A 24017-nucleotide genomic window follows, 5' to 3' on the forward strand; every position below is an offset into this window, starting at 1 on the left:
TCATAATGAAAGACAGGGAAGTTTTTTTCTTTTTTCTTTGTGTGCATGTGTGTGTGTGTATGGGTGTGTGTGTGTGCGGCGTGTTCCAGACTCAGCTGGCAGCTCTACTGTTGGAACAAGTCTTATTGCTTACAGTGGATTTGATATTTCGCATGGAATTCTGACATATGTGGAAAACACCTTCTCAGAACCGCAAGGAGTTCGTCCGTGATCCACGACCCACAATTTTAAGTTGTTTTCTTCCCTCCCGCCTCTCTTCTTTAGTGGTTTTTGTTGCTGGTTTTGTTTGCTTGTTGGTTTGTTTTTTAGACAGGGGCTCACTCTGCAGCCTGTGCTGGCCCAGAGCTCACTCTCTATAAAGCTTAGGTCGTGCTCAAAATCCCAGCTTCCGTGCCTCTGTTTCTCCACTGCTGGGTTATGAGCCTGACCCTCCATTTCTCCTTACAGTGTTTGCTGTGGTACTGCAGATGGGAGGCCTCTCACAGGCTGGATGCTGGTCCACCACTAAGCTACAGGCCACAGGACTGCCTGTGCCGGGTGGCTTTCCTTCTCCCCTGAAGTCCTGCCTGTGCTCTAGGAAGCAATATCCAGCTGACCCTAGGCAGTCAAGGTCCACCTTCCTAATATGAAATGGCATGTGCTGGGGATAGATGTGCGCCATAATCTAATTGCCCAGGACAGGAGACAAATCCCAGCCCCAAAAGCGTTCACTGGGGAATCTAACTACAAAGAATTCTGACCTTCTGTATTGAGAAAACTGGCCTCCCATCTCATCAAGTCTGTTTTTTATTCTCCCGCTGGCAACTAAATACCCTTTCCTTGGAGATTTTCCCAAGTTATTTCATCTACCCAGAATGTCTGGTCTCTCCTTCCTGACACCTTGTCTTTCAAAGTCTGACTGGGACCTTTCTCTCTCAGCACACACTCCCATCCCGGTCTCCCCATCATGCCCTGCCTTCCATTCCTGGAAGGTCTCTCTCAGTAAATTCACTATCAGTGACCCAAGTGTGTCTCTCATCCACTGCACACTTGCCTGGTACATCCTATGGGACACACATAGAAACAAGAGGTCTCCTTTCAATTCCACGTCAGTCTTACAAGGGAAGATTCTTGTCCCATAAAGGAATGCTGGATATGTTGTCACATGCTTGTCCTCCAAGCTCTAAGACAGAAAAAACACGAAAGTTTGAAGGTAGTCTGAGCTACAGAATGAGACCCTGGCTCAAAGGGACAGGAGAACCGGAGTGATGGCTCAGCTCTGTGGTTTGAGTGCTTGGTGCTCTTTCAGAGGATCTAAGCTGGGTTCCCAGCTGCTCCAGGAGACTGACACCCTCTGAAGGACCCCATAACCACACGAGTGCTCAAGGGCATGCAGGGACATACACTAATGAGAAGAAAAACTAATCTTTGAAACAATTAAAAGTCACAAAGATTCTGAAAATTGTCTAGGCCAAGGATGTATCTCAGTGTAATGAGCTTCCTGCTGACCTAGGTTTGATCCCAGCTCCATAAAAAAGAAAAACAAAAGGAAAAGAGAAAGAAAAAAGAATTGTCTAAATCCAGCCTGGAATCAGTATTTAAAGTTATCCAGGCCCAGCTGTAAAAGCAGTCAGGGCCTGTATGCTGGACTTAGGGGGGTCAGGGCCTGTGTGCTAGGGACGGCGGGGGTCAGAGCCTGTGTGCTGAAGACTGGGGAGTCAGGGTCTGTGTGCTGGGGACTGGGGGGGTCAGGACCTGTGTTCTGGGGACTGGGGAGACTTTGCCTAGGTTCCTGTGTGAGCTGTACCATTTTAGTCCTGCTCTTCAGGGGAGCCGACTCAAGGCCAAGGTCATACAGCCAGCCTCAGTAAGAATATGCTTTAAACCAGGCTGTCTGCTTTCAAAGGCATGCCTGTGAGCACTGTTGCCTCTGAAGGTATGGCTTCAAAGTTCATCCTATTCTTCTGAACCCCAATAATCATTTACACTCAATTTATTGCTTTGTGAGATAATAAAGTCCTTTTATCTCACATTGGCTTTGTCTCCCCACAAAACCATATGTCCATTCATTGGTCTGTTCCTTTAACAGGCAATATTAAAGGTTGACATTTGACCAGTCTTTCTGGGCATGGGAGGGGAAGGGTGATGAGGGCTCCTGCAAGGAGGGACTACACACTGCTGTTACACTGCTACACTGGACCCCACAAAACTTAGCAGAGGGTCAGAGCACACAGGCCCTTAGAAAACCTTTTGAGGGGGCTGGAGAGATGGCTCAGAGGTTAAGAGCATTGCCTGCTCTTCCAAAGGTCCTGAGTTCAATTCCCAGCAACCACATGGTGGCTCACAACCATCTGTAATGATATCTGGTGCCCTCTTCTGGCCTGCAGGCATACACACAGACAGAATATTGTATACATAATAAATACATAAATAAATATTTTAAAAAAAGAAAACCTTTTCAGTCAAAAGCTGGTGGTTGCAAGAAATGTATGACAGAAACTGAAATTCAAATGTGTTGGTCATTCCAGGGCCGAAGGACATCTAATTCAGTTTTTCTTGAATCAACGTTTCCACTTAAACTGTAAAGTTTTCATTTTGTCTCTCTAGGGTAGCAAGGCTACCTCTGCCTTTAGTCAGTTTTCTGTCACTAAGACAAAAATACCGGAGGCAATCAAATTTGAAGGGGACATGGTTTTGATTCAGTTTCACAGGGTTTTCTTCGAGGTCACATGACTCTGCTGCTATGAGACCTGCGGGGAGAACATTCTGAGCAGAGAGTGTGCTTGAGCAAAGAAGTGAGGAGAGAGACAAGAAGAAGCTGGGCTCCCGATATTTCCTCCCAGGAACCTACCTTCTTTTCAGCAGGTCCCACTTTCTGCAGACTCCATCACTGTTCAATAGCACCATGGGTTGGTGCCTAAGTTTTTGACACAAGGGCTTTGGGGAACAAATAAGGTCATCCCACAACTCTATTGATTCAAAGTTCAGTGTCCAACCTAGAGTTTCCATACTTGGGCAACCCATCCACAGTGCAGCTCGTCCTCTGCGTTCACACACTGGCCGTGAGTTGTTCAGTACTTCCCTCATGTAACCAGTATCCACGGGGCACTGACTCGGTGTCAGACAAAGCTGCAAACACTAGCAGCAAAGCAGAGAAAGTATAAACAGGTTTCTTGCTGTGCCCACCCCCAATTCCTAAGGACCTGGGGGAATCACCTCTCCATCACCCATCCCGACAAAATCACCTTTTGTTGTCTTTGTTATTTTGCGAGGACTTGAGTGGTGGTTGGTGTCTTGGAGATGGGGCCTCACCATGGAGTTCATGCTGGCTTGGAACTTTGTGTACAGCCCAGGCTGATGGAGAACTCAAGGTCCTCCAGCCCTAGCTTCCCAGGGTACCCTTTGAATACAAATGCGCATCCTCTCACTATTCTTACTCTACTTCCTGCTGATCTTGATGTCTCCCCATTAGCATGAGTCCAGTCAGAGCTCATTTTGCTCTGAAACTCACTGTGTGATTTCAAGCTCCTCAAGAGAGAAGACCACCCTTCCTTCTCTGACCACTCAGTAGAAGATCTTGCCCACACAATGCAATTGCTGCCAGTTTCTGGATTGGATTGGATTGCAAAAGCCCTGCAGAAGAGCTGTTATCACCCTGGAAACCACATCTCTACATCCTCTGCCCTCTATCCCAGCTTTGCCTGCCCCACCTCACAGAGACTTCAGAATCCTATTCCATGGGACAGAGTTGCTCTGGAATCCTTTTTATATGCAGGTGATCTTTTAGCTCCCTTTTCTTCGTTTATAGGCTAGACCATCTCCAGGCCCCATGGACATCACTGTTTGGAACTCAGGACCTACATCACCATCTCACTCAGCCTCATCCTAAAGTGTTTCCTCCCCATTGTCCTCACTTTGGAAAAGGGCCTCAGTCGGGTGACCTTCGAGGGCCATCCCACCTCCCTTCTTGACACTGCTGTGGCCCACGCACTCTCCCCAGCGCGGTTTGAACCCCTCCTTGCTCTCCTGCTTCTCTCTGATGAATCTTCACTTGTTTCTGCAGGGCAATTCTCTTCTTGCTACTCCCTGGTGGCTCTCCATTGTCCCCAGAATAAAGGTTGGATTTCCTAGTTTGGCTGAATATATTCATATATACATACATACATGAAAGAGAGATCCAATAATGCTACTTACCCAGAGTCAAGACCTAGCAGCTCCACAAAGAAGAAACATGAAATAAAATCTAAAAGAGAAACTCTTCGGGGAAAGATTCACAAATGTTCCGCATTAAGGTTGAAAACTAAAAGCTTAAGTGAAACCAAATAAGGATAACTTGGCTTAATGGCTCTTCCCGAAAAATAAAAGGGAGCAACCCAGCCACCCCAGGGGCTGCGACAACCGTAAATCCAATATGGGACAGCTGCATGACATCACCGTCCGCACAAATGGCCTCTGCCTCACTCTACTCTGTGAGTGACACATGGAAAGTAGATACCGGCACGCTGGCATTTTCTCAAGGGAAGATGACCAAGAGAGTGGGGGGGCTGCAAACCTATCAGCTAGAGAGAGTTTCAAGGTCACAACTCTAGCCAACCGGGTGATCCTTGAGTCTTTCCTCAGCTACCACACGACCCAAGTGCCCCACGTTCTGCTCCATCACTCTCTGTTTTCTCCAACATGCTAGAACTTTCCTTCTCTGCCGAGTTCATTATCTATCTTCCAGGAGTCATCTTAGTTGGCTTTGCTCTATGATAAAATACCTGAGTACTTGAAATGGTTTCTAGAATTTAGTATATATGTGATAAATATTTGTGTATATGAGACCATATGAGAGATAATCTCACATAATCTCACACAGTCAGACATGGAATTATCCCTCTGATTTTATGAACTCTCTTTGTCAACACAAGTTAAACTGTGCCCCCCCCTGTGTTTTATTGACCATATGATTGCTTAAAGTATTGGATGGTGTGATTTAGATGAATGACAAGTGTACCCTAAGAAGTACATACAGGATGTTCATGGGGCATAGCGTTAATGTAGCAAAAGTTTATACATGTGTCAATTGTACGTACGATAGACTCTCCTATAATCTTGTTTGATTGTTTGATTAAGTGATTGATTGACTCGATGATTGATCGAGACAGGGTCATATAGCCCTAGATGGCCTCAGACTCACTATGTAGCCAATGTGGGTGCTGGGATTCAAACCCAAATCCTCTGGAAGAACATCCGTCTCTCCAGCTTGCCCTCCTTTTCTCTGATCCTCCTGCCTCCACCTCCTCAGTGCTGTGACTACACGCATGCACATCTACTCTCACCATCAGTTCTTGGAAGAACGGGGCACACGTAAAGGTACTGACGTGAAGTAATTTCCACAAGAGACCAGTAGTCAGAAAGCAGAACGTACCTAATGCATCTGTTGGGCTCCAATCCGTGTTTCTAACACATGCTGAAAGAACTTACAGGTCAGCCTTGCCCTGGCTTCCTCTGTTTGGCTTTGGTTTCCTGGCTGTGGCTTTAGTGGTTGCATGAATATTTATGTAGCGGGTTTGTTTTGGGCGAAGATTGACAAACATAATTAGAGCTTCAACTGAATGTCGAGCAAGTGCTGAAACCCAAGCCAATGAGCCATTCCCATCCGAACTTGGCTCTGTGCTTTAAATCCGTACTTCACTGCCACTGAATTTGAGGCTCTGGTTTGCAGGAGATTGTACACTCTGGGCACCACACCCTCTCGCTGCACCCACCTGGTACCTCCAACAAGGCAGGACTGCCACCCATTTCCCACCATCTTTTCATGGGCCATATGGTGACACAGAGTACTGCCACTGAGGTGGTATAAGCTCTGAAGCCAGCTGCTCCTGACCTGCTCATGCTGTGTCCCCTGCAGAGGCCTAGAACAACAAGATACCATCCACAGCCCTGTTAAAGAATAGTCACCAGTTGGTCTACTGCTCACAAGTTCAGTCTGCATGGGTGACAGCCTTGGTGGCAGTTTGTTCCAGTGACCTCTCTGCCAGCAAGAGAGCTCCTGCAATGCTCTGGGCCACAGGAGCATGCTCACGCCATCAGCACAGTCTCAATATCAAGGCAAGCTCTGTTATGTCTGAGACAGAAGGCCAGAACTGAGTTACTTTTTTATCATTTTCAGTGATTCAAGTGTTTTAAAGAAAAGAGAGGACCTTGGGGGCTGGTGGCGTCACAGATAAGAGAGTGTGGAAAGCAGCGGCAGATGGGTGACCTTGCTCTGCCTACTAACGCTTTTCCGTCCCCTCTGCCCTTCCTCAAACCCTCCCTTGACTTCAGTTTCTAGTCCAAGGTTTGCAGGGTCTGGGGGAGGAACATTTAGTACAGCCAAACCTTGGGAAAATGCTGCTTCAGGGCAATCTGCGTGTGCTTCATGGGTCTGCGGCCTTCAAGCAAGGCCCTGCTGCATGCTTGCCAAACCCAGCCAGAGCATCCCTTGGGGAGAGCAGTCAGACCAGACTGGCACCTGCAATGATGAAAGATAAGACGGGATGCAGGGCCAACTTTGCGGTCCGGGCTGAGGCCCTGCAGGAGTTAGTAACCCAGGTGGTTCAGCAACTCAGCAGGCTCTTGGAATTCTCACACCAATTCCGTCCTGTCCAATAGATAGTTACCCAGCTAGAAAGCCACGTCTGTGTTAGAGGCTGGGGCACTGAAAGGAGACCCATTCTTACCAAAGAACAAGCTTGTTTGTAGTTAGTTTAGCTAATAGAGCCTGGAAACCACAAGGGAGCTACTGGGAAAAAATGAAGATCAAGAAACAAAACCCAGGTCCAAAACTATAGGGACCATTTGCCTCCAGAAGCTCAGAGGTCTGCTGAGAATTAGAGGGGCCTGGGGAGCCCCAGCTCTAGATCTTCCTTATGTCATTCTTACCACCTCAAGTCACTTCTCAAGCAATCTACGCTAACCGTCGTCCTTTCTTTCTTCCTTCCTTCCTTCCGTCCTTCCTTCCTTCCTTCCATCTGTCCGTCCTTCCTTCCTTCCCTCCCTTTCAATGGAGTCTTGGGTAGCTTTCACAGACCTTAAATACACTGTGTAGCTGAGAATGACCTTAAATTTCTGATCCCCCTGCCTCTGTGCTTCAAGGGAATCACAGGCATGTGACACCATGTCTAGGCTGAGGATCAGACTTGGATTTTTGTGTGTGCGAGCATGGTGCCAACTAAACTATGCCCCAGCCCCTTTTTCTTTCTAGTAGTATGCCTGGTGGTCCCAATGCCAGCAGAGAGATTACTACACCCTGGAACTGGAGTTACACTTGGTTTCAAGCCATGTGGATGCTGGGAACCAAACCTAGATCCTCTGCCAAAGCAGCAGTGCCGCTGGGCAGAGCTGGTGCGCACTTCTAGTCCTAGAACTCGGGAGGTAGTGGCAGGCAGATGTCTGTAAGTTCGAGGCCGGCCTGCTCTACAAAGCGAGTTCCAGGACAGCTAGGACTGTTACATAGAGAAACCCTCTCTCGGAAAAGAAAAACCACAAGTGCTGTTGGTTGCTGAATGATCTCTCCAGCTCCCCCCCCCCCCCTTCTTCTTCTAATTCTTCTTCTTCTTCTTCTTCTTCTTCTTCTTCTTCTTCTTCTTCTTCTTCTTCTAATTCTTCTTCTTCTTCTTCTTCTTCTTTTCTTCTTCTTTCTTTCTTTCTTTCTCTTTATATATAAATAGTTCTGGCTGATTTGGAATTTACTGTGTAGCCCAGGCTAGCCTGATATTAGCAATCCTCCTGCCTCAACCTCCCAAGCACCGGGAGTACAAGGTGTTCACCACCAGGCTAATTTTAAGTTTGGAAATTATTTTCTCAAGGAACACTCCATCCATGGCTGCATATGTGTTTTAACTTTGAAAAGTTCTACCTTGAATCACTTAAGCCCACAAGTCTGAGGCCTGTCATATAGCAAAATCTGTCTCAAAACAAAGATGCTGGGTGGAGCGCAGTGACCACACTCGCCTGGTGTGTGTGAGGCCCTGCTAGCCAGCCCTGCCCCCTACCCTGAGAGCTCAACACCACACTCTTGCTGTTCTCCTTCTGGAGAACCTGTTATGGATTTCTGAAGATGTAGAGGGTTCTGGGCCCATTTAAAGCATGAGAAATGTGGCTAGCAAGATGGCCCGGTGATTAAGAGCTCTTACTGTTTTTGTAAGAGGACGCAGTGTGATTCTCAGTACCCACATCAGAGGGTTCAGAGTGCCAGCAACTCCCCTCTGGGCATCTGATACCCCTTTTGCCTTAGTGGGCACCTGCACTTATGTACACATTCCTCCCCACCACACATATGACATAATTTAAATTTTTAAAAACTAAAGCATGAGACAAGTCCGTTGGGCATGTTTGCACATATCTATAATGCCAGCACTTGGGAAGTGGAAGCTGGAGGACAAGAAGTCCATAGAGAGTCTCATGCTAGCCTGGGCTACGTGAGACCCTGTCTCAAAAAAAAAAAGACTAAGCTAAAATATAAGTAAATTTCATTGACTTTTGCATCAGCAGATTAGGACTATTCTGGGTGTAGTTTTTTGCAAACGATCATATCCTATAAGTAAATAGTTTTTTCAATAGCATCCGTTTGCAATTGATGCCACACAAGTATTGAAGATTGAAGCAGGAGCCGGCCTTCCTGCTACTTAAGGTGCATGTGCAGAAGTCTTTGTACAGGCGCTGACATCATCGGTGCTCCACTTCATGTCACCCACGTCCATCCATGTTCTCCTTTACACTGACACTGACTGTAACGGACTGGATACCTTTTTTCAGTACATTTATTTTTTTAATTTTTATTCATTTTACATACATAGTTCCCCTCATACCCCTTCTCCCACTCCCACCTCCCTTTGTAAAGATTTTTATGGTTTACATTTCATTAAGTCATTCACTTATTTACTTTTCCTCTTGCTTCCAGCAGCCAGGCACAGTGGCACACTTTAATCCCAGCACTCGGGAGGTGGAGGCAGACAGAGTTCTGTGAGTTCGAGTCCAGCCTGTTGTTCTACACAATGACTGTCAGTCTAGCCAGAGCTACATAAACACAAGCAAGCATTGCTCCCAAGACTCCATTTACAGTGCCTTCCCTCCTGCTGCTGCTGCTGCTATTGGCAGTAACAATAGTATCAGTAGACTTTATGCTCAAAAGAGACAGAGTTTCACTCTGTGTCCTTATCTGGCCTTGAACTCAAGGTGGAGCCTAGCTGGGCCTTGAATTCACACCGATCCCCATCTCTTCACCTCCCTAGTTTTGGGATTACAGAGGTGTGCCACAAAGCCCAGCTTATGGTAAGTAATAAATAGCCAAGAGCCCCTTCACTTCAAAAGATAACCTGGGAAATTTGTCCAGCCGTCAAGTCCTCAAGCAGAGATCTCAGATGTCTACTGCTGTGGTAAATGTGAAGTTGACCAAGGGCCTCTTTCCCCAGAGTGTCACACTCAAATGGCTCCTGTCTTTAGGGTGTGCTCAGAAACACAGCGGGCATTATTGCCTTCACACCAGCTCAACAACATGCAGGACTGCTTCGCAGCTTCTAAGACAGATTTTTCGTGTGTATTTTTATGCATAAGGATGTTTTGTCTGCATGTGCAGAAGAGGACACTGGATCCCATGGGACTACAGTTAGAGGGCCATGAGCCATCAAGTGGTTGTTGGGAAGAAAAGCCAGTGTTCTAAACTGCTCGGCCATCTCTCCAGCTCCTGGCTTACAGCTTTTTACATGCAGCTGGGGAACCAACTACCAAGAAGAAGATCCACAGAACCCCCAGTGTTTTAGAGGCTCAATTAACTCCGGGATTTCCTAGGCCCAGTGTCTCAAACTGCAGAGAACAATTGGCCCGCAGAAGCCCAAGATCTGTCTAAGCACCTCAGGCTTTTTTTTCCCCATGATATCCACAGTGCCTCTTGACAGTATGAAAGGCCCAATGACAGGTGCCAAGGGTGGTCTTGTTTCCATTCTAGAGTCAAGGGGACACCACAGACCAGGTTAAGAAGGTAACATTGCAATCTTTGGCTTCTTACTAAACGACAACTCCATGATCCAGTTGTTCAAGCCCTTTGTGCTGTTGTCTTTCTGGTGTCGTTTCCAATGACCAGGAAAGCCTCTTGTCTATCTTCAAGCTACACTCAGAGTCTGGCTCCTTCCCGGCACTCCCATTGAATCCACCAAGCCCATCCCAGCACCTCCTATGTGCTAACAGTGAGATCCTACCCCACCCACACTCCCCCAGTCTGCCCTCTAGCAACGTGGTAACCATGATGTGTCCATCTTCCCTCCTTTCTCCCCCTCCTTCCCCTTTCCTTGCCTCCTTCCATTTGTGTATTTATTGGTGGTTGGAACAGTATTTTGCTTTGTTTTTAAACATAACTCAGACCATTTTTTCTTTACACAGACCCTTGCAGCTCACACAGCACAAACTCCAGGTCTTTTCCCAAGCATGCATCTCGTCACCCCTGTTCTCCAGACACACTAGCCTCCGACAGAGTACAAACAGACAGCAGTCGGGCACTTTGGGGTTTTGCTTTTCTATCTTAAGTTGGTTTTTTTTAAAAAAAAAAAAATTAAAATTGGGTATTTCAAAGTTGCAGCAGTGCCTGGCCTTCCTCACACACCAGGAAAGGGTCTCTCCAGGCTACCCAGTCATGTCTGAGTACCAAACATCCTCCCTCCCTCCAGCAGGTGTTTCTGCTCCTCCCTGCCACCACCCCTCTGTCTCGGCAAACACGGATGGCGACAGTAAGGACACACTCTCCTGTTCTGTTTGCTATAGGTGGCAGAATGCCCAGAGCCAGACCAGTGTTGGCATTCAGGGCAACTCCAGCCTTAAGAGACACCAAAGAAAGTGTGAGGCCAGCTCGGACCCAAAGCCAGGGGAAGTGATCACTTATTGTGACCAGAACCAGGTCTCTGGTTCCATCCCCTTCACAGCTGGGGGCTCTACATGTCATGGCTCACATCTGGTCCAGACAGCTCCCGGCTGTCTCCTTCTCCTGTGTCCTCACTTTTCAGGGTCCCAGGCTCAGGGGGCCCTGATCATCATTAACACAGATATGTAGTTTTAGATCCTGGCTCTGCCCCACACCATGGTGCACAGAGTAGGCGCCTCATTCCTAACTGCTTGCAGGAATGAGGTACAGCTGCCAACAGGCCCGTCACTTCCTGTTTCTCCACCTCAACTCTCCATCTCTTTTGATGGAGAATGCAGGAGACTCACTCTGTGTGCTCAAGGCCCATTCCTCTAACAACACAAGTGGCCGCTTCCACTCCTTACCTTCCTGTCCTTCTGGAGGACAAAGGGTCTAACTCTAAGAAACATCACCCCCTTAGAGTCGGGAGAATGCCTGGAATGGGATAGGAAACAGTCTCGAAAGAGAAGGAAGAATTCTAGGTGAAAGCAGAGACAAAGGACAGATCAAAGAGAGCTTGGACGGGGTCAGGCATGATGGGGGCCACAGGGAGACAAATGAGACCCTCAGAGGGGTCAGTCCAGGGACAGGGCACCCGCACAGAGCGCAGGCTCACTGGGCAGAAGACAGCTCATTGCAAGGAGACCTAAGATGGGAAAGATAAGAGGTGTGAATTAATGGAGAAAAGACCAACCAGAGATAAGAGTGTGCCTTGTGATCAAAAACGCACAGCCTTGCCATCTCCAAGGTTGCTGGTGCCCCGGACTGTCCCTGGTCTGAGATAGGAGGCAACTGAGTCCCAGGCGGGGCAGAAATGGGGACAGTTAATTATTAGCTCCCAGCAGAACGGCTCAGAAGCTGACTCATCCCCGTCCCAGGCAGAAGGAGCCTGAGCTAAAGTCACCCATGATGAGGTAAGTAGCCAGCCTAGCTCAGGAAGATCCCTGACACCCTCTGGCCTTTGGCAGGGTCCCTCAATTTTAGGCTGTCCAGGGAAGGTCCTTTTCTGTTCCAATAGGTTTTTATTATTCTTGACATTGATGGCAGTTTTTGCTTTTAATCTGGGTTTTAATGTCCTAACCAGTGTAGCAGCCTGTAATCCCAGCACACTAGAGGATGAGGCAGGAGGATTGCCTTTCCTTCAAGATCAGCCAGGGATACATAATGAGAGTCAGGCCACCCACATCTACATGGCAGGATCCTGAAGAGTGGGGGAGGAAAAAGGGGGGGAGGGAAGGAGAGAGAGAGAGAGAGAGAGAGAGAGAGAGAGAGAACAAGCTTTTTGTCAAATACTGATTGAGCTACAATGTCTCCTTATCTTCCTTATGGTCTGTGCCATTTAAGACAAAATATTTGACCTCTCAGAGGGATTCTTGTTCCAGGCTTCCATGCAGGCCCAAGGAAGGTCGCACGTTGTCATTTTATTGTCATCCTTCTCCCATGGCCTAAGAGCAATGCTGGGAAATAAATTCAGGCCACTTTTCAAAGTCCCATTTCTGGTCTGAGAGCTTCAGAGGATCCCGATTCCTTTTGTTCAGGTGTGTGAGGATTTATCCCTAGGTGATCATTTCTGAGTGTGGTTCTCACACCTAGCCTCTCAGCTGTTAGTGGGGGCAAGTGTGACTCCATCCCTCACAGGCTTCACAAACCCTGACCAGTTCATCTCGAGGTAAGCCTTGCCTGTCCTCTTGCCTGCAACTTCCCCCTCAAAGACTCCAGCACTGCCCCTGATCTGCTGCAAGAGGGGCAGTCTCCCTCACTGCAGCTCTGTCCTGCTTCCATCTCCAGCGTTTTACATGCTGCATCTGCAACACAGCTTAAAATAGGAAGGCAAAATGACATCATACTCCCCCTTAGCCCCACCCACTGCCACACCACTACATTGCCAGTGGCTTCTCAGTATGACTCAGATAAAATCTCCAGTCCTTAGCTGGATTAGAAGATACCATATGCCCAGGCACCACAGTCCACTCCAGTCACCTCCAGAACCAGGCTCCTCTTCATCTGCTAGACTCCAGCATGGCTACCTTCCCATCAGCAAATCAAACACTTCCCCATATTCAAAGGGACAATTCCTTCCCAGTCTAAGGGTCAATGGCATTTCAGCAGTGAGGTCTTCTTTGGCCTCTTTACTTTTATTCTCTTTCACTACACCACACTCATCCACTCTATGGTGTTTATTTGACTGTTTTGTTTCATGGAAATGCTCTTACTGTGCTGCCCAGACCAGTCCTGAACTCAACTTCCCTGCCCTGGTCTCCAAGGTGGCTGGGACTGCAGATACGTATGGCTGAGCCCATGCTCATAGAGGGAGCAGGAGACGACTGTGCCATGCTGATAAAGGCACTGCCATGCAGCAGAGTATAAATAAAGAATATGTGTTAGCTTAAAATGTAAGAACTAGTTAGTAATAAGCCTGAGCTATTGGTTGAATATTTATAAGTAATATTAAAACTCTGAGTCAATATTTGGAAGTGATTATCAGGTATCTGAGAACAGTTGGGCAGAACAGAAAGCTCCAGTTACAGAGCACAAGCTCTTGTTGTTCTATGCTACCATGCTTAGCCAGTAGGAGTACAGCCTCTCAGTAACTGGAGAACTGCTCATCATGAACAATGAAGAATAGAAGGAATGATTTGATCTCTAGGACTTGAGATCCAAGAGAAAAGAAGGGAAAAAGAGAGAAACTAAGAAAGAAATCCATGGATCATTCAATAATAATAATGGCTATTGATATTATTATCATTTATTATCATTATTATTGCATTGGAGAAATGACTCCATGGTAAAGTATTGTGGAATATTCCTTTACAATGTATGAAGATATCTCACTGTGATTGGTTTAATAAAAAGCTAAACAGCCAGTAGCTTGCACAATTTTCAGGGCAGAGAGAATGTAAAGAAAAAGGGCAGAGAAGCTGGGCAGATGCAGAACAAGTTGGACACACAAAATGGGATAAAGGTAAAAGCAATGTGGTAAAATGTAGATTAATAAAAAATACGGGTTAATTTAAGTTATAAGAGGTAGCTACAAGCCTAAGATATTGGCAGAGTTTTCATAATGAATAAGAAGTTTCTGTTTGGTTATTTGGGAGCTGGCTGGTGGGACAGGAAAATGCACCTAAAGCTAAGAATGCTTCCTGTTCTTCCATAGTACCTGAGTACAGTTTCCAGTGCCCCTGTCAATGACCTGTAACTCCAGCTCCAGGAGATCCAGTGCCCTCTTCTGGCCTTTATAGGAAACTGCACATATATGGCATATGCTCATACACATAGCACACACATATACAAAAGATAAACCTTTCTATAATTTTCATTTTAAGGTTTCAGAATAAAGACACTCTCATTCATTTTTTTCCAAAAAAATGTAAATAGGTAAAATCCCTGTCTTAGTTATGGTTTCTATTCCTGCATCAAAACACCATGACCAAAAGGCAAGTTGGGGAGGAAAGGGTTTATTTGGCTTACACTTGAGCATTGTTGTTCATCACTGAAGGAAGTCAGGGCAGTTACTCAAGCAGAGTAGGATCCTGGAGGCAGGATCTAATGCAGAGGCCATGGAGCGGTGCTGCTTACTGACTTGCTCCACATGATTTGCTCAACCCACCTTCTTATAGAACCCAGGACCACCAGCCGAGGGATGGCACCACCTCCCATGGGCTGGGCCCCTCCCCCATTGATCACTAACTGAGAAATGTCTTACAGCTGGATCTGATGGAGGCATTTCCTCAAATGAGACTTCTTCATCATATGACTCCAGTTTGTGTCAAGTTGACACACAAACCAGGCTGTACAATCCCCAAATAAACAAAAACAAGAAATTAGCATAAATCAGAAAATTCAATGAAAGTGAAAGATTCTAAAGCCCAAACAAGAAAAAAGAAAACAAAAGCCAATGGATAATGGCAATGACGGGACACAAAGAGGAAGGACAAATCCGAGTATTTGTAGAGTATGGTGTGTGGACAGAAAGTGACCCATTTACTTGGTAAAATTCCAAAAATGCTCAGCTAGCAGAATCAGTAATCCATGAAGAAGACAGGTGTAAGACATAGTACTAAGAGCAAGGCTGTTTGGTTGAAAAAGAAGCCACCAGGTCACTGCCATCAGGCAAACATTCACCAACTTGATTGTCCTACCCCATATGTCCAGGTTACGAAACACCAGATAAGTCACATATCAGGAGCTTGGTTGAGAAAAATAATCTATAAGAATCCCAGAAATATGTAAAAATAGAAAAAGAAATGGAAGAGAATTAGTCATAAAATAATACAAGAAGAATTTGAAGGACATGAGGTTTAAGTTAAGTCTCAGGCACAAACGATGAGACTCATATCAAGAAATATTGCTTCTTTCAACTGAAAGAGCAAGAGATTCTTTTTAACTTCTAGAGAAGAAACACAGTTAATATTTAAAGTTCTACGTAAAAGAGTGAAGCAAACATTTTCAGGAGCACTTTCTTTGTTTCGTTGTTTGTTTTTCTAGACAAGGTTTCCTTGTGTAGTTGTGGCTGTCCTGGAACTCATTCTGTAGACCAGGCTAGCCTCCAACTCACAGAGATTCACCTGTCCCTACCTCATAAGTGCTAGGATTAAAGGTGTGTGTCATCACTGCTTGGCTTTCAGTAACATTTTTGAATGCTAGAAGGTAATGAAGTAATTTATTCAAGACTCTGAACTTACGTTTTTACATCAAGAATGTTATATCCAGCTAACAAGAGAATAAAATATGGGACTGGAGTGATGGCTCAGAAATTAAGAGCACTGGCTATTCTTTTGGAAGACCCAGGTCCAATTCTCGGCACCCAGGTGCCCTGCACAACCATCTATAACTCCAGTTCCAGAGATCTGATGCCCTCTTCTGGTCTCCACTGGCACCAGACCTGCTTGTAGTACACAGACATACATGCAGGCAAAACATTCATGCATATAAAAATTTAAACGTGTTTCTTGTTTTAAAGACTAAAATAGAGATATATTTTAGATGCATTGTGCATTACCATCAAGTCTGAGAACCTGAGTTCAAACCCTGGACCCACATGATGGAATGAGAGAACGGACTTCTGCAAGTTGTCCTGGTGTGTAGAAGAAAATAAACCAAAACAAAACAAACTGTGGCCCCAGAAAAAGAGTCAGCAGAGAAGAAAGGAAATCCCCAGGATAGGAGGGATGGGATAGTGCCTGACATCAGCTAGAAAACCGCACATCAGGAGCAACCACGTCGGATTAACACAGAACCGAGTCTCCGGCAGAAAACACTGCCACACCAGTTGAGTGCAGCCACAAGTACAAGTATGGCTTGTAAGATGGGTGAAGGGAAACAGAGACATTCAAGGACATAAAGAAAAGGTAAGCAAGCCAACAGATATCCACTCCAGCAAGCAGAGGGGACATCATCAGAGAGCACAGTTCAGTTCATCTGCATCTGCACACTTATAACAACAGAACTCTGAACACTGTGATCAGAATGACAATAAAGATAGGGAAAGAGGGCGTGAATGAGCTAGGATACGAAGCCAATGAAGCCTAAACTAGATGAGTCCAGGACATCAATACTATCTAGAAACATAAGTCAGACTTTCACTTCAGCCACAATTGCTTACTCCAGAATCCTAAAATAATTATAAAAATAAACAAAATGTAGGAGGTGACTCATTTTAGGCATCAGACAATAGCACATGGATACAGTCCTTGAAAGAAGGGAAGTATACAAGGTGAGCACCACAGTCATCTGTGTTCTGCTGGTGACACTTCCCCAGGCAAGGCACGAGGAAGTGGGGGTGCAGAGACAGTAGCCATCCTCCAGGGGGGACGGAAACACCTTGGAGGGCATGGTTGCTGAGGCAGCAGCTAGAGTTTTTGAGGAAAAGTAAAGGAGAGGAAGTTAGCTGTTCAGAGTACAAATCCTGTACAAAGTTGTTCTCTGGAGAAGCCAAACAGAAGAGGTTCTATATAGAAAGTTCTACCCCAAAAGTAAGTTTCAAAATAAAAAGAATAAAATAGTTCTAGAAATAATGCAAGGAACTGGGTGTAGTGATGCCCGCCTTTAATCCCAGCACTCAGGAGGCAGAAGCAGGAGGATCTCTGTGAGTTTGAAGCCAGCCTGGTCTACAAGAGCTAGTCCCAGGATAGCCAGAACTGTGTAGAGAGATCCTGTCTCAAAAAAGAAGGAAAGAAAGGAAGGATGAGAGAAAGAGGGAGGGAGGGAAAGAGGGAGGGAAGGAGGGAGGGCAGACAAAACACACCAGGGCACTGCTTGTGTCCTCCTGCAGTGGTGACTTAGTACCTCTTCTGTGAAGCCGCAGCTGGGGTAACCGTGAGATGCACCATGACCAGCACAAAACCCAAAGAAAGAGTCAAAGCTAAGAACAAGGGTCACATTATTTTGAAGGTTGCAGTGCGAGATGGCTCTGCGGTGCCCACAGCTAAGAGGCAGACACATGGTAGACTAATGGAAGCCTATTGAGAACAACAGGGTTTACAGTGAGGCAGCTCATATTAGAATTTGACGGGCAGCCAATCAGTGAACAGACACACCTGCACAGCTTGAAATGGAAGACGAAGGTACCACTGACGTGTTCCAGCAGTAGACAGGTGTCTACTATAAAGAAAAGCCATTATTTTCCTCCCGAATTTTATTACCGACCAAGAACACAAGCCCTGTAAGAAAGCCTTAGCTTGGTCTCCCCACACCCTGATGACTACAGCACAGCGCTCTGTTCTTTCATTCCATTCCCCAGTCCTTCTACTGTACAGGACGGAATTGGTGTGTGGCACAAGCATATGGAACTTTCTGTTTTTAAAACTAAAAGGCCAATACTATGTTTACATTGATATCAAATGGAGACAGAAGTTTTAAAAATAGCTAAACAACCTGGGATATGCTTTGGACAAAATGAACTTTAATAGTCTTCCCTTCAAGTCAAGCATTCTGTTGTTTAATTAAATAAACTTTTCATAAAAAAAAAACAGAAACAACTCGGGAAAATTTTAAAAACATGCAGATAGGGGTCTTCTTGAATCTCGAAACTGTAAATGAAGCTATAACACATGAGTGAGATTCTGCAATATGTTGCGAGAACAGTTCTGAAACCTGTATGCCCAACGGATATGCTGAAACAGGACAAAGCAGAGTTCTCAGCAGCTAGCCCAAACATGAGGCTCAGAACCCCAGGCTAAGACTCCACAGAGGTCACACTGGAAAAAACTCCAGCCTTAAAGGACTGGCTACAACCAAACTAAGGGAATCTTAAATCAAAAGGCCCAGATTTAGCCGTCAGTGTGCAGACACACAGCATGAGACCCGCAAAAAGCTGGTTGTGTTGGGGACTGGAGAGCTGGCCAGAAATGAGGAATGCTGGGGTTCAGCTCCCAGCATCAGCCAGGCTGCTCCTGATGGCCTGTACCTCTTCTGGCTCACTCACAGGTAAGTAGCCACACACAGAGAGACACACATACATGGATGAAAGCAACACAAGTGTGTTTTTTTCTTATTTATTTATTTATTTATTTATTAAAGATTTCTGTCTCTTCCCCGCCACCGCCTCCCATTTCCCTCCCCCTCTCCCAATCAAGTCCCCCTCCCTCGTCAGCCCAAAGAGCAATCAGGGTTCCCTGCCCTGTGGGAAGTCCAAGGACCACCCACCTCCATCTAGGTCTAGTAAGGTGAGCATCCAAACTGCCTAGGCTCCCACAAAGTTAGTACGTGCAGTTGGACCAAAAACCCATTGCCATTGTTCTTGAGTTCTCAGTAGTCCTCATTGTCTGCTATGTTCAGCAAGTCCGGTTTTATCCCAGGCTTTTTCAGACCCAGGCCAGCTGGCCTTGGTGAGTTCCCAATAGAACATCCCATTGTCTCAGTGTGTGGGTGCACCCCTCGCGGTCCTGAGTTCCTTGTTCGTGCTCTCTGTCCTGAGTTCCTTGTTCGTGCTCTCTGTCCTGCTCCTGATTTGGACCTTGAGATTTCTGTCCGGTGCTCCAATGTGGGTCTCTGTCTCTGTCTCCTTTCATCGCCTGATGAAGGTTAACATTCAGAAGGATGCCTATATGTTTTTCTTTGGGTTCTCCTTCTTATTTAGCTTCTCTCGGATCACTAATTATAGGCTCAATGTCCTTTATTTATGGCTAGAAACCAAATATGAGTGAGTACATCCCATGTTCCTCTTTTTGGGTCTGGCTTACCTCACTCAGGATAGTGTTTTCTATTTCCATCCATTTGCATGCAAAATTCAAGAGGTCCTTGTTTTTTACTGCTGAGTAATACTCTAATATGTATATATTCCATACTTTTTTTTTTTTTTTAGAGTAGCACGAAGGTTTATTGGGGCATCCTAGTAAAGACGCTGGGGCTTGCCCATGGTGCTCTTGATATACAAAGCCCAGACATTTTGCCAGTTCTTCTTGAGCAAGGACACCAAGAAATTGACAGCCAAGTGGATGTTGTAGGCCAGCTCGTCGTCGGTCATCTTCACGTGGCCGACAGCGACAGCCAGACACAGCACCTTCTTCATTTGGAACTTGATCGTGGACTTCACCTCGTCCACTTTGGCCACCATGTTTTCATTGTGTGTCAGCAGGGAAGGGAACCTGCCAGCCTTGTTCAGGCCTAGGCCCAGGACACGCGGGATCTGCTTGATCAGAGACTCAGAGGCCAGAAAGGCGTCATACTTCTTGGCCAGCTTTTTGACCAACTTCTTGTTCTTATTGAGCTTCTTCAGCGCCTCGATGTCCATGTGGGGGATATCCATAGCCTTGGCCTCATCGCAGTGCTGCTGGTCCCCCAGGACGCACACCGAGAACTTGGGGCGAGGGGTGGACTTGAGCCTGACGGTACCCGGGAAACGTTTGTCCTTCTGGGGGTCGTAGTTCTTCAGGCTGATCTGCAGCTCCACCGTTTCCAGAAACTTGCGGCGCTTGCGCTGGTTCCCGTGCAGGACCTCCCGCACCGCCTCGTACAGGGTGTCGTGAGAGACTTTGCTGCTCATGGCTGGAGAGGCTGTGGGAACCGGAAGGAAGAGACATTCCATACTTTCTTAATCCATTCTTCCATTGAAGGGCATCTAGGTTGTTTCCAGGTTTTGGCTATTACAAACAATGCTGCTATGAACATAGTTGAGCATATACTTTTGTTGTATGATAGGGCATCTCTTGGGTATATTCCCAAGAGTGGTATTCCTGGGTCCAGGGGTAGGTTGATCCTGAATTTCCTGAGAAACCGCCATACTGCTTTCCAGAGTGGTTGCACAAGTTTGCATTCCTTCTTCTGGCTCACTCACAGGTAAGTAGCCACACACAGAGACACACACAGGGATGAAAGTAACACAAGTGGTTAAAAAAAAAGATGGGGGGGGTGAGTATGGAATGACAAAACATTCCTAAATTTGGTGGGATAAAGAAAAATCTTTCTTCCCTCTCCATTACCACTGTGAGCACTTAAGCAGGGCAACCACAGAGAGTTGGGAACACCATGCCCAGCTTGCTGAAAACAAAAGATAAAGAGAAAAATCTCAAAAACTGGCTGAAAGTTGAGGAGCAGGGAGAGATGAACACACCGCTGCCACCTGCAGCTCTCCCCCGTTAGCCCCGAATGGGATCTGAGAAGGGGTACTCATGGCTTCTAGATCTGCACTTGAAATATTTGTTTAATTTTGAGTGGATAATGCATGAACGTGCTTTTTAAAAAATCTAGTAATTCTGTATTAGAGTTCAGTCCTAGAACTATCAGAGTTTTGCGCACACCCAATAGAGGATTTGTACACATAGTAATGGAACAGCAGAGGCTGGAAATCCAGTCTGTGTGACGCTGTCTCCGCATCTGATATTAGAATCTGCAGATATGAATAGAAAGGTAAGGGATGCCAAGGACAAGCTGGAACCCTTATGTCTGATGAGAACCAAGGAGGGTGGACCAAAGAATGTTGGTTCTCAGTGCTGTGACCTCGGTGTGCTGCAGGAGAGGTTGGTTCACTCATCACAGCGAGGCAGAGAAGTCAGAGCTGGTGGAGAAGTCAGAAAAGATCAAATTTCCATCTAAGAGAGAGGACCCAGTGCGAGCACAGACACTGCCTGCCTTATGACAGCACTGGCTGCCAGCAGGTGAGCAACAGCAATGCGAGCTACAGCATGTCTTTGCTTCTACCTTCTGAAACTCGTCCAGTAATCTCTAACTGGAAAGACACAGCATAAGGAATTCTGGGAAATGTAGTTGAGCCGAGCCAAGAACACTCTGCAAAGCTGCAACTCATGTAAGAGGGTTCCAGTTAAAATTCTCTCGCACCGTACCCTCTCCATTTCCCTGTCCTTGAACAGCAATCCATTTGGCTATCAATTTCTTGTATTTCTTACCTAAAATATCCAACACACACACGCGCACTTGAAGAGCATATGCTAAGCAAAATAAGTCAAAATTTAAAACCACCTGGTACTTGTATTCACACTAAAAACCACCTACAAGACAGCTCAGCAGGTAAGAGTCCTTGCCACACAACCCTGAACCTGAGTTAGAGCTCCAGGCACGCATTAACTAGCCAGAGGAGAGGCTCACTTCTATAATACCAGCCCAAGGCCTCTCGCAGTGTGATGGGCAAGACAAGAGAGTCATCCTGTACTTAGACCTCAAAAACAAGGCATAAGGACAGAACCAACTTTCAAATTTTGGGGTTTTTTGACCTCTACAAAGGCTCAGTAGCATGCCCATATCCATACCCTACACACATGCACACACAGTAATATATGCTATATATAATACTTAAAATAAACATATAAGTAGATCACATATTATACCCACTGATCAGTATCTCCTTTTTTCTCCTTTAAACTAAACACTGTGTTTTAGAAAAGATCCTTTGTACTACATTAAGGCTGAATAGTCAGTCCTCAAAAGAAAAGAACACAAATGTCCAAGCACTTGAGAAGTTTTTGACACCCTTAGCCTGCAGGGAAATGAAAATTAAACCTGCCTTGAGATTTCATCTCATCCAAGTTAGAATGGCTAGCATCAAGAAAATAAAATGTCTCAGATACTAAGGATGTGGGGAAAGTAATGGGGAGTACTTAATCACTGCTGGTGGGAGGGTAAACTCATATAGGCACCATGGAGCTCAATATAGAGACTGCTCCAAAAACTGAAACAGAGCTATCATATAACCCAGCAATTCCACCCCTGGGTACACACCCAAAGAAACAAGCCAGCGTCCCACAGAGATTTGTGCATGCAATTCATTGTTGCACTATTCATAACAGCCAGAAAATGGAGCCAGCCTATACATCCATCAACACAGGAGGAATACAGAAAATGTGGTTCATATACACAACGGAATTTTGTGCAACCATAAAGAAAGACAAAATCATGACATTTGCCGAAAAGTAGATGCAGTTGGAACACATATGTCAAGCAAAATAAATCAAATTCAAAAAGACAAAGACTGAGTATTTTCTCCTATATGTGGCATCTGTATTTAAAATAGTATTATGTGTTTGTAGATGTATGTATGTATGTCACAAAACTAGGAAAGAGATTGTGAGACAGAAGGAAGAAATCTTAGGGAGGGAGGAAAGCAAAAAGAATGGGATCTATATGCTGAGACAGCGAAGAGGGTACTGCCTGGGGTGACAAGCGCAGGACACTCTGCTGGGGAGCACGAGGAAGGACAGCGGGTGACGGTGTGAGTGGGAACAGAATGTACTGGCATGAGGCAAGAATATGCCATGGGGAAACCTGGTAACTTTTGTACTAACCTGAAAACTTAATATGATAGTTTGAGTGAGAAATGTCCCCCTAATCTGGACGTTTGAATACTTGGTGCCCAACTGAGTTGTAAGAAGCTGGAGAAAGTATGTCACTGGATGCAGGCAGGCTTCGAGAAGTTAGGGGTGCACCATTTGTGTGGGTCTCTGTGCTTTCTGCCCTTCCTTACCACGGCAGATCCTAATCCTTCAGGAACCATAAGCCCACGTAGATTACCTTCTTTAAGTTGCTTTGGTCATGGTGTTTCACCATAGCAACATAAATTAGCCAATACATGTAGTAAATAAGTAACATAAAAATAAAAAGCAATGAGATGAGGAAATATGTAAAGATATGTCTTTTTTCTTTATTAATTGAATGGTATTTTGTTATAAATATGTACCAAGATATCCTTAACCGAACCCTTGCCTGATTATTTTCAAAGGATGCTGTTTGATCCAACCTAGGAAGTTGTGGGGGACATTGCTGCTCAGTGCAAACCTGGTGTGATATCAACCAGAACCACAGTTACAGTAAGAAAGTGATGGTACAGGGTACCCTAGCGCACACTCGTAATCAACGTCCGGAGCAAGCTCCAGGCCAGCCTGGTCTATGAAACAATCACGCCAGTCAGCGAGCAAGTGAGAGCAAGCTCCAGGCCAGCCTGGTCTATGAAACAATCACGCCAGTCAGCGAGCAAGTGAGAGCAAGCTCCAGGCCAGCCTGGTCTATGAAACAATCACGCCAGTCAGCGAGCAAGTGAGAGCAAGCTCCAGGCCAGCCTGGTCTATGAAACAATCACGCCAGTCAGCGAGCAAGTGGCTGCTTCATGTACCCAGTGTCCACTGTTTGCCAACCACTCAAGTTCTGTGGACCTAAACCTTTTCTCTTTGACCTTGGCCAAAAAGGACGGGCTACAGCAACTAAGACCGGTAGGGGCCTGGTAAGAGAATCTTCCCAGTGAACAGAAACCATTAAGTAATTCAGTATCCTTCGGACTGCTCCCCCAAAATGCTCATTAGCAAACATTTGTTCCACACTTTAGATGCAACCACCACACACAACGGAGTGGGGAAATCTACCCATGTAAAGCAGGACTGACAAGGTGCAGCCTAATGTCACCTTGCAAATATCAGATGGAAGGAAAGCTGTGTGAGCAAAGAAAGGCAACACCCACAAAGTCAGGTGGGCAGTTTCTTTGCCTAAGAACATTTTCATTGATTTTTCCGTTATTGGATGTTTACTTAAAGGCCCTTGTCACCCTTCTTCCCAAAGGGTTTTAGAAATGCTACATTTGCTTCATTCATGCTCCTGAAGATCTAGAGAGAAAATGTCCTTATTTTAGGAGTCACTGTTTCAAAAGGTGATTGTAGAACAAATGCTCTGACTCTTAGGGCAT

The 24017-nt window shown here is 45.8% G+C and overlaps 1 protein-coding gene and 1 pseudogene across 1 annotated transcript; one reads left to right on the plus strand and one right to left on the minus strand.

The window, feature by feature from the left end:
- Positions 1–17221: 17221 nt before the first annotated feature.
- On the plus strand, positions 17222–17570 carry LOC121445607 (annotated as a pseudogene).
- Positions 17571–19203: 1633 nt separating this feature from the next.
- On the minus strand, positions 19204–19906 carry LOC121445608 (60S ribosomal protein L10a-like). Its single transcript, XM_041647755.1, has one exon. The coding sequence runs from the start codon at positions 19875–19877 to the stop codon at positions 19224–19226; it is 654 nt and encodes a 217-aa protein (XP_041503689.1). The 5' UTR covers positions 19878–19906; the 3' UTR covers positions 19204–19223.
- Between the last annotated feature and the right edge of the window lie 4111 nt (positions 19907–24017).

Source organism: Microtus oregoni, unplaced genomic scaffold (assembly GCF_018167655.1).
Source record: "Microtus oregoni isolate MIOR12 unplaced genomic scaffold, Mior012 000227F_ref0000016, whole genome shotgun sequence".
Taxonomy (NCBI): domain Eukaryota; kingdom Metazoa; phylum Chordata; class Mammalia; order Rodentia; family Cricetidae; genus Microtus; species Microtus oregoni.

Excerpts from the sequence above, each read along its gene's own strand:
- LOC121445608 (XM_041647755.1), bottom strand. The coding sequence starts at position 19,877 with ATGAGCAGCAAAGTCTCTCACGACACCCTGTACGAGGCGGTGCGGGAG.